At 40.9% G+C, this 12,030-nt stretch overlaps 2 protein-coding genes across 2 annotated transcripts; both read left to right on the top strand.

Moving 5' to 3' along the window:
* The first annotated feature begins 313 nt into the window (after positions 1-313).
* On the top strand, positions 314-1,333 carry LOC124971406 (melanoma-associated antigen B10-like). The gene has a single exon (XM_047535190.1). It carries the CDS (start codon positions 314-316, stop codon positions 1,331-1,333), a length of 1,020 nt encoding a protein of 339 aa, XP_047391146.1.
* Positions 1,334-10,567: 9,234 nt separating this feature from the next.
* On the top strand, positions 10,568-11,608 carry LOC124971407 (melanoma-associated antigen B10-like). Its single transcript, XM_047535191.1, has one exon. It carries the CDS (start codon positions 10,568-10,570, stop codon positions 11,606-11,608), a length of 1,041 nt encoding a protein of 346 aa, XP_047391147.1.
* Positions 11,609-12,030: the final 422 nt, after the last annotated feature.

Genomic DNA, 12,030 nt, shown 5'->3' on the forward strand with positions numbered 1-12,030 from the left:
AACATTCCCTATCCAAGAACAAAGGAGGCTCCACAGGGTCTGCAACTGTCAGACACTGTGTCAGCCCCAATAGGATACAGGTGGGACTGGAGGGCTGCAGCCTAAACACACGTTCTTTCCACAGTGCCTTGCAGGGGCCTCACCAGAGAGGAAAAACCTAATGAATTCTTTGAGCAGTGCCCTCCAGGAAAAGTAGGGAGGTGGTTGGTATCTCCTTGCTGAAGGGGATTACATAATGCCTCTCTTTTCTCCAGGGCACTGAATCACCTATCTTTTCTCTGACACTCCTGCTTACTGTCTGTGGCCAGCCATCATGCCTCGGGGTCAGAAGAGTAAGCTCCGCGCCCGTGAGAAACGCCGCCAGGCTCAAAAAGAAACCAAGAATGTGAGTGACGTTCAAGCTATTGCAGCAAAAGAAGAGTCCCTCTCTTCCTCAGGTCCTCCTTCCAAAGATACTCCCCAGAGTTCATCTGCTGCTGGAGCAATCGGCAATCAAAAAGAACCTGGGAGAACGCCATCTACCGAGGCTGCTGCTGGTGCTACAGCTGTTTCATATACAGCAACTAAAGGAAACAACCAGGTTGAGGGAAAGTCAAATGCCTCCCAGGCTCTCATTGAGCACTGGAACAAAAGCCTTCTAGACCAGAAGGTTATTGTATTGGTTCATTACCTACTCTCCAAGTATCAAATGAAAGAGCCCATTACAAAGGCAGACATGCTGAGAAATGTAATCCAAATGCACAAGAATCGTTACTCTGAGATTCTGAAGCAAGCCTCTGAGCACCTGGAGCTGGTCTTTGGCCTTGATTTGAAAGAAGTGGATCCGAACAAGAATATCTATGTCCTCATCAACAAGCTGGAACTAGACCACAATGCAAAAGTGAATGATAACAGAGGTATACCCAAGACCGGCCTGCTGATGACCATCCTGGGTGTGATCTTCACAAAGGGCAATTGTGCCAGTGAGGAGCAAGTCTGGGCAGTTCTAAATATGATGGGAGTATATGATGGGAAGAGGCACTTCATCTTTGGGGATCCCAGGAAGCTGATAACCAGAGATTTAGTGAAGGAAAAGTACCTGGAGTATCGGCAGGTGGCCAACAGTGATCCTCCACGCTATGAATTCCTGTGGGGCCCAAGATCCCATGCTGAAACCAGCAAGATGAAAGTCCTGGAGTTTTTGGCTAAGATCCATAATACCATTCCTATTGCCTTCCCAGGCTGGTATGAGGAGGCTTTGAAAGATGAGGAAGAAAGAGCACAAGCCAGACTTGCAGCTAGGGCTCATAATGCTGCCAAGGTCACATCCAGCAGCTGTTCTTGTCCCAAGTGAAGGCTAAGAAAAATTCATTATGTTTTTGAAGAGGAAAACTAATGTTCTCTTTAGGGGGAGGTAGGGTGAGGCTAGTGACAACAGTGTATAATGCGTATCCTTGTTCTATGTGGTAACTTCGTTATTGAACTCTTGTTCCATTTAATAGAAAGTTTTTGTAATTTCAGAATCCAAGCTTATGAATGACATGATTTATACATTTATTGATGCTTATAAGCTGTAAGAGTATTAATATTTTACAGAATAAATTGAGAGACTTTCCATCTTATTCAGTAATTTCAAACAAGGTAACAGACTAGTGGGTTATGCATTTCCTTGGAAATATAAAGGACCAAGCAGTAAAATAGACTGAAATAACTGAAGAAAAAAGTAAAAGATGATAAATTGCTGTATTTTTGCTATCACTTTTGGTCTGTTCTGTAAAATTAAGAGATGTATACTTGGATTTGTTTAGCTTCTTCAAGAATATAGTAGAAATTGTATCGTAATAAATTCTTTTGCACACAGCTGTCCTCATTTATTTCTCAAGCATTACCTGGGCATCTGCTTATAGAAGCCTCAATGCTAATATTGGGAATATCAGGATAAGCAAGATCCACTCTTGAGGACTGAATTTTAGAATCTAGGAACAACTGTCATTTTAAGAAGATAGCAAGTTAAAAGAAAGCAGGAGAATCCAGATGAGAGTAGTCAGGTTCAAAGACCCTGAGACAAGTGGGTGTGGTTTGAGAAACTGTCAGTCCTTCAGTGTGAATCAAGTTTAACTTTAGCTGGGTAGTGGATTAGATGAGACTATGGGAGTGGTAAGCAGGGGCCTGATCCTCAAAATGAAGTGTCGGGAGTTAAAGGACTAATAACGCCTGGAGTAGAAACTGCTTTTATCAGTTACTTTGGAGTCACAGATAAAACAGAATTATTCTTAATGAAAGGGGCCCTGTATCCTGTCCCAGTATCCTTTTCCCATTATAGTACAGCACAAACTATATGTTTTATGCAGATCAGATCCAGGGAGTTTCTGAGAAATGAGGGTCACCTGATATGAATGTCCTTGGAAGCCACCCTGCTGGCAATATTTGCTTTGACCTGGAAAAGATACCACTACATTAAAAACACATCTTTTTAGGTTGTCTTGAGTGTAATTTGCAAACTCTTAAATGAGGGTTAGATTTTGAATGAGAGTGAAATAAATGAAAAAAGTGTGGTTTGGATGAAAGTTGGAAGGGAAGGAAGGAATTAGTCCTTGACAGAAATTCTGAAATCATCAAGTTGCATCTAACCGGAGAAGAATCCTTCACACCCACAATAAGTAACATGTCCTTAAAAAGTTACATAATGCAAGGAATGGTGGTGCACGCCTGTAATTTTAACAATTTAACAAGGTCCTAAGCAACCCTGTCCTTAAAAAAAGGGCTGGGAATGCAGTTCAGTGGTAAATCACTCCAAGTTCAATCCCCAGCACCCCCTCCACACACAAAAAAAGTTGTAAATGACTTAGTTTTACTCGATATACATTATTTTGGATGATTTGTTTGCTGTTACCAGAGTGTTGCATATTCTCTGACATCTCTTGTTTTAGAAAAATCACAGAGCAGATTGGGTCTGTGATCAAATTAATAGTACTGGCTGTCAGTTATTAAAGATACAACAAATTTTAGGCACTGACAGAGACTTTCAGACATTACATACATCCCAAGAGTCCTAAAAGGCAGGGCTTAGCAAGCTCACTTCACAAAAAGCTTGAACCTTGTAGAACTTTGCAATGAACCTGACTTTATGGCTCCTGTCAGAACCCTGGTCTAAATTTGTTTAGGCCACATAATTTAGAGCACTCTCTTTCCTGCGTGAGGCAAATGTTCTGTGTCTTCATTAATTTCTCTTCTCACTGCTACATAATGTTTCTGGATGATGAAAAGAAGGAACCTAGGGTTGATATACCAACCCCAGTTGTAATAAATAAAGAAGAAAATGAGAATTAAATATCATCTGGGGACTGCTTAGGGGTCTCATTTGCCTGACAGCCACCTGTCCCTAACCCTGGCCTTCTTGTAATATTGACTTTGCCCAGGAACTGGCACATGGGACCAGGCCCAGCACTTCCATATTTACACTGCTCTTCCCCTGAGTCAGCCCCAGTGGGCCCTCATGCCCAAATCTGCCTCATGACCTGCTGTCCATCTCTTCCTCAAGGGAGGCTTATCTGCACCACATGGGAAAGAAAGCTCTGAATGTCCTTCCTTCATCCTGACTTAGAGCATCTTGACTCCCTACAAATGTCCCCTTGTCCTTCACTTCACTCACTGTGGAACCCCCCCTGATAAAATAGCCCCTTCCACATAATTGTTTACTTTGACAGTGATGTTTAGGTCTGCTTATCTATTTGGGGTATTTTCACTTTTATTTGGGTATTTATTTGGGTATTTTATTTGGGTATTTTTCTCTTTTATTCCCTTCAATTGTCTTGTGAGTAGAATCAAATCTGGCATAAAGTCTACTGGTTCTTGAAGATAACTCAAGTTAGAGAGGTTTTGGGAAGCAGGTGAGATTAAAAAGAAAGAAGAACATAATTTAGTGATTTATTTGAGACTGGCACTGAATCAATACACTGATGAGTGAGCTTAACTAAATGGCAAAAAATTTGAAAACTCCCTCTTTAGTGGTGACTTAATAAATAAAGGCCTGAGAAATCACTGTACAACATCATGTCTAGAAGCTGGATTCTTTTCTTTTTAAGAATTTAAACTTTATTTTATTTATTAGTTTTTATGTGATGTTGAGGATCAGACCCATTGCCTCACACGGGATAGGCAAGTACTCTACCACTGAGTTACAATCCCAGCCCTAGACGCTGGATTCTTAAAAATCCTAGGGTCCTTCCAAGAGACCATAATAGTTTTGTATGCTGATGTAACAAACTTCCATACATTACGGGACTTAAACAACACACATTTATTATCTCACACTTCTGTAAGTAAGAAGTGTGTGTTGCTTTGCTGTTTTATTTTTCTCAGTTACCCAAGTCCAAATAGAGATTTCAAAGCTGGCTTCTTATCTGGAAACACTGGGGGAGAATCTTATTCCAGCCTTGTTCAGGTTGTTCTCAGAATCTAGTCCCATGAGGAATCTAGTCCTTGGTTTTAAGAGTGAGGAGTGAGTTTCCATGCTGGCTATCAGCTGGAGCTGCTATAGTTTCTAGAGGCCTCTCTGAAGTCTTGTATGTGAATTCCTACTTTTTGAATGAGAAATGGCACATTAAACCTATCTCATGCTTGGAATCTAACATTCCCCTCTGCAGCATCTCTCTTCGTCCTTCAGACAGAGAAATTTCTCTCCTTCTAAGGGCTCATGCAGTTAGATTGGGTCATGCAGACAATTCAGTATAACCTATTTTTAAGGTTGGTTCTATAATTTTAATTATATTTGCAAAGTGCCTTTGGCCATGTAACATAACATGCCTTTCAGGGATAAGAGTATAGAAATCTTTGTGGAGTAATTATTCAGTCTACCACAGAGGTAGAAAATGTCTCCTTGGCAGAAATGCCAGCTTTGATAAGAAAATAAAAAATAATTCACCATCATTCTCCTGACTTTTGTCTATATATACCCCAAGGGAAAATTCTGGCTTTTTCATTGTGCCTAAGGGCACCTGTACAAGTGTTCATCAGGTCAGAATGGTGGGGGGTAGCAGAGACTCACAGATTATGATTTTGACCAGAAACCAAAAGAAATAATAAATTTCTCAGTCTTTAGAGATTATAGAGGTTAGTGAAAAGGTTAGTGTAGAAAGATGCTATTGAATAGAGAAGGGTGAACCCTCCTTGCTGAGATTTATTGAATCATTTTGAAAAATGGTGCGATCCTGGATTTGAAAACACCTGTCATAGATAGGCACTAGAAAGTGCTGTTGAATAACAATGATATTTTATACTTTCAGAAACACCTACAAGAACAAAGAAGGCTATTGTCATAACAAATTATAATAGTAGCTTTTTATTGGGTGCCTACAACATAACAGTTAATTGCAGAGACTACAATTTCTCATGTACTTTGTGTCTTGCTTTCTATCCTTGGTTTATATGGAGACCATATTGCCAGTTTATTTATGGTTAGGAAAGAACATGTTACTAACCTTGACAAAATATGAACAGAAACATGATTTTCTCTCAGACCAAGGCACATGAGAGCCTGTCTGCCATCTTCATGGTTTCTATTTCATCCAGCAATGACCATGTACAATCCAGCAGAGAACACCTGCCAATTCACATCAAATTTTATTTGCATACAAAGAAACTTTTGATCTGTTAAGTCATTCAGATTTCAGGCTTCTCCCATTACATTGTATACATCTTACATGTGTATATAATGCACAGCTACTTTTTCTGCTGTTACTCTTATTGAAATATTTTAATTACAAAGAAGAAAGGACATAATCTTGTAGTAAAATATTCTAAAATACAGATAAATGAAAATTCTGCTTCTTCCAGAATTCGATTTCTCCTCAAAGATAACCACATTGAAAATACTGCATGTAAGTATTTTAAAATTCATTTGAGGCTTTTTCTCCTATATACAGGTTTTAACATAAATTGATAACTGTCATAATATTGTTCTGCTTCATGCCCTTGCCACTGACTAAAATGAATGCAGTATCTTTCTGTGACAGTATTTATGGATCCACCTCACTCTTTTAACTACTCCCTAGAATTATAAAGTATGTATGTGCCACAATTAACTGAACCAATCTCCTCCTGATGGACACACAAATTGCTTCCCATTTGTTGCTATGATTACTACAACTGATAACAACCTTATAAAACATCAATTCTTGAGCAAACATGCATGTTCCATTATAAGAAAGATGTGTAAAAATACAAATTAAAGTGGAAAGAGTGTGAGGACTGTAAATTTTTATGAATATTGCTAGCTTTATTTTGTTCCAATGAAGCTGTACCAATTTATATTCTCACATATTACTGAATGTGAATAAATTAAGATCTCACAGGCATTTTATTTTATCAAATTTTTTAAGTTATGGTTAAACTTGATTGAAAATGTATTGTCTCACTCTTATTTTAATTTTAATTTGTATCTCCTTGTTTTCTAAGAAAGTCTTGCAGAAAATGAATTTAATCCCTAACCTACATAAAGTCAAATTTCAGTAATGTTGTTTTGAACAACTGTGGGTACATAATTTAGCACACTGATATGTCAATAAAATATATCTCGTTTCTTTCAGAAGAAAGGATTTGGTCGGAATGGTCAGATGCCTGGAATGAACCCACACAGAATATATGAGACAGATCATAGGCTTATCCTAGTCCAGAGAGCCTAGGGAAGCTAGAGGTCATAGGTCTATATCCACTTCTGACTTCTAGCATAGTGTCACCGAAAGTTCAGTCCTTGTCCCTAATGCCAATTAATGCCAATTTGATAACAAGGACACGGTTTTGAGAAAAAGGAAGATGAAGATTTATTGCTTTGCTAGCAATGGAGAAGCACAGAGGACTCCAGTCCCACAGGCTGTGGTTCTGCCCATAAGGCAGAACAGGGCTTTTAAAGAAGCTCTTGAAAGGCTGCATTCCAGATGTGTCCTGACCAGGGTCCCATGTGTGCCCTGATGGTATATAGAAATTTACTTGTTAATTTGGGAGATAGTCACTTCCTAGATCTTCAGGTGATATCTCCTTCCTGTGCTGGATGTGTGCTCAAGGACAGTTAACTTGGCCTAGGATGGGAAAAGGTAATCTTGTTCCTTGACCCAGGTTAGGGAGGGGGAGAGGGAGAAAAGGAAAAGAAAAAACACATCCCTTTTAAAATAAACAGCAAGGGCTATATTCCAAAGATGAAGTGGACCACTATTACAATAGAGTAAAGAAGGAAGGAGAGAAGATGGGGAAACTAGCGATACCTTGGACAACTTTGATGACTAAGCTTGGGAGTCTCTGAATCATTATTAGCATGATGATCTGAGTGAACAGGTCAATTGGATGAAATGATCAGAGGCATTACAGACACCCAATCTCCTTTAGAGCCTCTTTTACCCACTTGTCAGGTAGAGTATGTCCAGCTCCTCTGCATCACTCAGTGATATTAATGGATTCTGGGAGAGCAGCATCTCTTCAGTGCCTTTATTACATCTCTTCAGTGTCTTTATTACTGTTATAACCCTGACTTGATTGAATTGGAAATTTTTTAAAAAACAGTTTCTGTAGTAGTCATTCCCAAAGTTACTGTGTGACCTGTAGTAAAAATTTCTATCACCTTTTACTGTGAAGTGAGGGCAATAAACCAGGTTTCAGGTGGTTCAGTGCATTCTTGCCAGTGTACCAGGCCTAGGAATTCTTGTTTTCCCTGATAAGAATGGGTATTTCTCCCTCTGTGTATGTGTCCCTTCCACCACAGAGATTGATGATGTGAAACTGGGTGTGATTGGTTATTAAAGACAGTTACAACAGGGCAAATAGTGCCAATGAGTAATACAAGAGAGTATGTGGGTGTAAAGAGATGGTATTCCCTGAGGCTAATTACCTCACTGACTGTAATAAAGGGTTGAGTTTAGATATATCTTGAAAAATGATCCTGATGTTATCCCCAGCTCATATTGTTTCCCATGGTTCCTGATTTATTTGCAGAACAGTGCTCTTTTTGTTACTATGTCTGGTGGCCTTTGTTGCTATCAAATGCTGAAGGAGGGAGCTTGTCTTCAATACAAACATTTCCAGGTGGTTGCATAAACACCATAGATGGTATAGTACCTTCATAAATTGATGGGGTGACAAGTATATATGGAATCAAAATCTCTACCTTTATTATTGTCATAACCCTAACTTGATTGAATTGAAAACTTAAAGGAAAAAAAAAAAGGATTTTGTACTAACCATTGCCAAAATTGTTGCATGCACGCTATGTAGTAAAAATTCATATCAACTTTTACTGTGAGATGAGGGCATTGAACCAGTTGCCATCTATAGACTGACAGAGGGAAGAGTTCCAGACCCTAAAAGAAGTAAAAGTGAAAACCCTGAGGAAGTTTTGAGAGAATCACGCACTTCAGAACAGATTGTTTAGTCCAGAACCTGGTGCCTGTTTAGTACTTCTAAGTCCATGCCCAGATGTTAGGCTCAGATACTTTCTCACTTCGGCATCTAGAAACTGAGGATCATGGAGTATAAGGTGAGGAGAAAAACCTTGGTTTCTGACTGGATGACTCAGATCAGGAGAGGGAGGAGTCAAAGGCCTTACAAAAGTAGAAGAAAGACCCCTGTGTGAGTTCTTTCAGAATAAACAATCCCCACAAAACACAGTCTACCTCAGTACCCCTAAGAGCCACACCCTTGCTCTGAGCCCTGAGAGTCCTTACATGAGGCTGGTGGTATACATTTGTTTCCCTGATCTCTGTCTCTGATTTCACCGAGAAGTGAGGGAATTGACTGGTCTGAACTGGGCTGCTGTGGTCATCAGAGGAGAGGATTCCAGGGAACAGTTCCAGTCCCTGTGTAGAATGAAGGTAAAGAGACTAAGTAAGGTTTGAGGGTACTTCCTACACCAGAAGAGAGAAGGGCCAATAGAATCCCACCCCTGTGTAAACCCTGGGAAGCCTTGGATAGGAATTTCCTGATATAGCAGCACTCTTTGAAATCCTAGGATTCAGAGGTGACAACATTGAACCAGGTTTGGGCACCAAATGAGCAAAAGGTAGGGGTCCAGGCCTTCTAGCCATGAAAGTGAAGACCCTATGTATTATCTGAGGGAACAATATATAAATCAGAAGGATCCCATAGAATCCAAGTTCTTGCTGGCTGGCCTGAGAGGACCATGATGGTAACATACCCTGAATTCCAGCTCTAGGGCATCTCAGGAAAGTGAAAAACTTGGTGGAGGGATAAGTCATAAAAGGGTGGAGTCCCAGACCCTGCCAGGAGGTAAGATAAAGACCCTTTGTGAGGTGTGAGGGCACCAACTCCTCTAGAGAGAGGGGGCCCCACAGAGTCCAGCCCCTGCTGTTAGGGGTTACAGACCTCTGGAAGAGAACACCTGATTTAGCATTGGCTGAATTCTCCCTCTGATTCAAGGGGGTGGATATCGATCCAGGGTTACGGCCTCAGGCCAAAAGATGGAAGTGTTTCGGATCCTAACATAACTGAAGGTAAGAACGCTGATTGAGATCTGAGAGAACCACCCAGCCCAGAAAGGCAGGGTTGGTACAGAGTCTCACCCCCAATATCAGCCCAAGAAGGCCCCAGATGGGAGTGACTAGATGTAACACTGGCATTTGGTTGTCAGAGGAACTATTTCCTCACTTTGCCTAGAAGTAATGTAAGGATATTACGTGAAGTTTGTGGCTATTTCTTACTCAAAACACGGAGGACCCCAAAGATTCCTAACAGGCCCTAAAGGAGGATCACCTGATATAACACACTGATTTCTCCTGATAGGAACTCAGGGAGGTGAGGTCATTGAAACAAAGTGTCAAACTTAATTCAGAACAGGAATCACAGGCTGTAACAGGAGTACTGAAGGAAAGAATCTTGAAGTGTCAGAGAGCTATGTGAGGGCAAGGGCTCTTTCAATTCTTGTTTTGGAATCTCAGGGATGTGGGCCTTTCTCTGGGGAGATAGGTCTCACATCAGAAGAAGGCGGAGGCCCACACCATGCAAGAAGCGAAGATGAGGACCCTAAGTGAAGAATGAGAATCATAATTTCCCCAGTATGAAAAGGGTCCCTCAGAGCTCTTCTGTCATCCTGGGTATTACCAGGCAGATAGGGTCAGATGAGGTCATCCTTCAGTTTCTTTTCTAGGACAGAAGGGAGATGAGGGCATTGAAATGAGGAGTCAACATCAAAGCAATGGAGTACAAGGATCCCAGAAACTGCAGAAAATACTGAATGGGAACAGAGACATCCCCCCTGCACCCCCCTATGAAAGCCAGGACCTGCCAGGCCTTGTTTTCTCTTACCAGAAATCCCCTGGCAGATATTGTGGGTAGCAACCCACAGCACATCTTAGTTATGTTACAGGCAGGAGACAGGCAGATCAGAGATTAGAGGCCTTGTGGGTTCGTTGCAAGCGCCCGCATACAAAACAACAACAACAACAACAACAACAACAAAACATGCAAAAGATCATCTACAAAGCCAAAGCAGTGTCTCTCTAGTGAAGAGGAACAAAATACCTAATCCATTCTCCTCCAGGTCACCAGATTCTCTACTCTTGCCTGCTGCCCCTGAATAGTCGTCATGCCTCGAGGTCAGAAAAGTAAAGTCCGGGCCAGGGAAAAACGCCGACAGACTCGAAAAGAACCTGAAGATCTGGTGAGTGATCAGGCCACCATAGAAGAGAAAGATGATTATGCCTACTCCTCTTCTGCTCATTTCAAGGGTATTCCTCATGGTTCCCTTGCTGAGACCCTTGGCAATCCCCAGGATCCTGGTAGAACTCCATCTACCACCATCACTACTGCTGCTGTTTCATTCACAAAATCTGTTGAAAGTATAAACAATAAAGTAAAGGAAGGGGCAAGATCCACAGAAGGTCCAATGGCCACTGAGAACTTTCCCAGAGGCCATCTAGATGAGAAGGTAGTGATGTTGGTACATTACCTGCTCTACAAGTATCAAATGAAGGAGCCTATTACAAAGGCAGAAATACTAAAGAATGTAATCCAAATTCACAAGAACCACTTTCCTGAGATCCTCAAGAGAGTTTCTGAGCACCTAGAGTTGGTCTTTGGCCTTGACTTGAAGGAAGTGGATCCCAACAGGCACATCTATGTCCTCATCAACAAACTGGAACCAAGCTCTGATGCAAGGCTGAGTGATGACAGAAATGTACCCAAGACGGGCCTATTAATGACTATCCTGGCAGTGATCTTCACAAAGGGCAACTGTGCCTCTGAGCAGCAAGTCTGGGAAATGCTAAATATGATGGGATTGTACGATGGAAAGGAGCACTTTATTTTTGGAGATCCCAAGAAACTTATCACCAAAGATTTAGTGAAGGAAAAGTATCTGGAGTATCAGCAGGTGGCCAACAGTGATCCTCCATGCTATGAATTCCTGTGGGGTCCAAGAGCCCATGCTGAAACCAGTAAGATGAAAGTCCTGGAGTTTCTGGCCAAGATCCATGATTCTGTTCCTACAGCCTTTCCATCCTGCTATGAGGAAGCATTGAGAGATGAGGAAGAAAGAGCCCAAGCCAAAGCTGCAGCCAAGTTTCGCATTAGTGCTCTGGCCAATGCACGTTCCAAGGCCACATCCGGGAGTTTTTCCCACCCTTAGTAAAGTCTAAGTCAGATTCTTCTCCATAAAATTGAAAAGAGAAGTTCATAATATAAGTAGTGGAAGGTCAAGGTGGGAATGCAGACAATACAACATATAACATGGCATTTATATTTTATGTGGTGATTTTAATAATTTGTTTAATATAGTGTTCCTTTTATTAGAAATATGAGTAGCTTCAGAATCTAAGTTTATGAATGACATTTTTCTGCATATGATATTTAATAGTAAATGATTTATTATTTTGATTTTTTTTTTTTTTTTTTTGGTACCAGGGATTGAACCCTGGGGTATTCAAACACTGGGCCACATCCCCAGCCCTTTTTATATTTTATTTTGAGACAGGGTCTTGCTAAGTTACTTAAAGCTTCACTGAATTGCTGAGGCTGGCTTTAAACTTGTGATCTTCCTGTCTTAGTCTC

The sequence above is a fragment of the Sciurus carolinensis genome, chromosome X (genome assembly GCF_902686445.1).
Source record: "Sciurus carolinensis chromosome X, mSciCar1.2, whole genome shotgun sequence".
Classification (NCBI taxonomy): domain Eukaryota; kingdom Metazoa; phylum Chordata; class Mammalia; order Rodentia; family Sciuridae; genus Sciurus; species Sciurus carolinensis.

Excerpts from the sequence above, each read along its gene's own strand:
- LOC124971406 (XM_047535190.1), top strand. The coding sequence starts at position 314 with ATGCCTCGGGGTCAGAAGAGTAAGCTCCGCGCCCGTGAGAAACGCCGC.
- LOC124971407 (XM_047535191.1), top strand. The coding sequence starts at position 10,568 with ATGCCTCGAGGTCAGAAAAGTAAAGTCCGGGCCAGGGAAAAACGCCGA.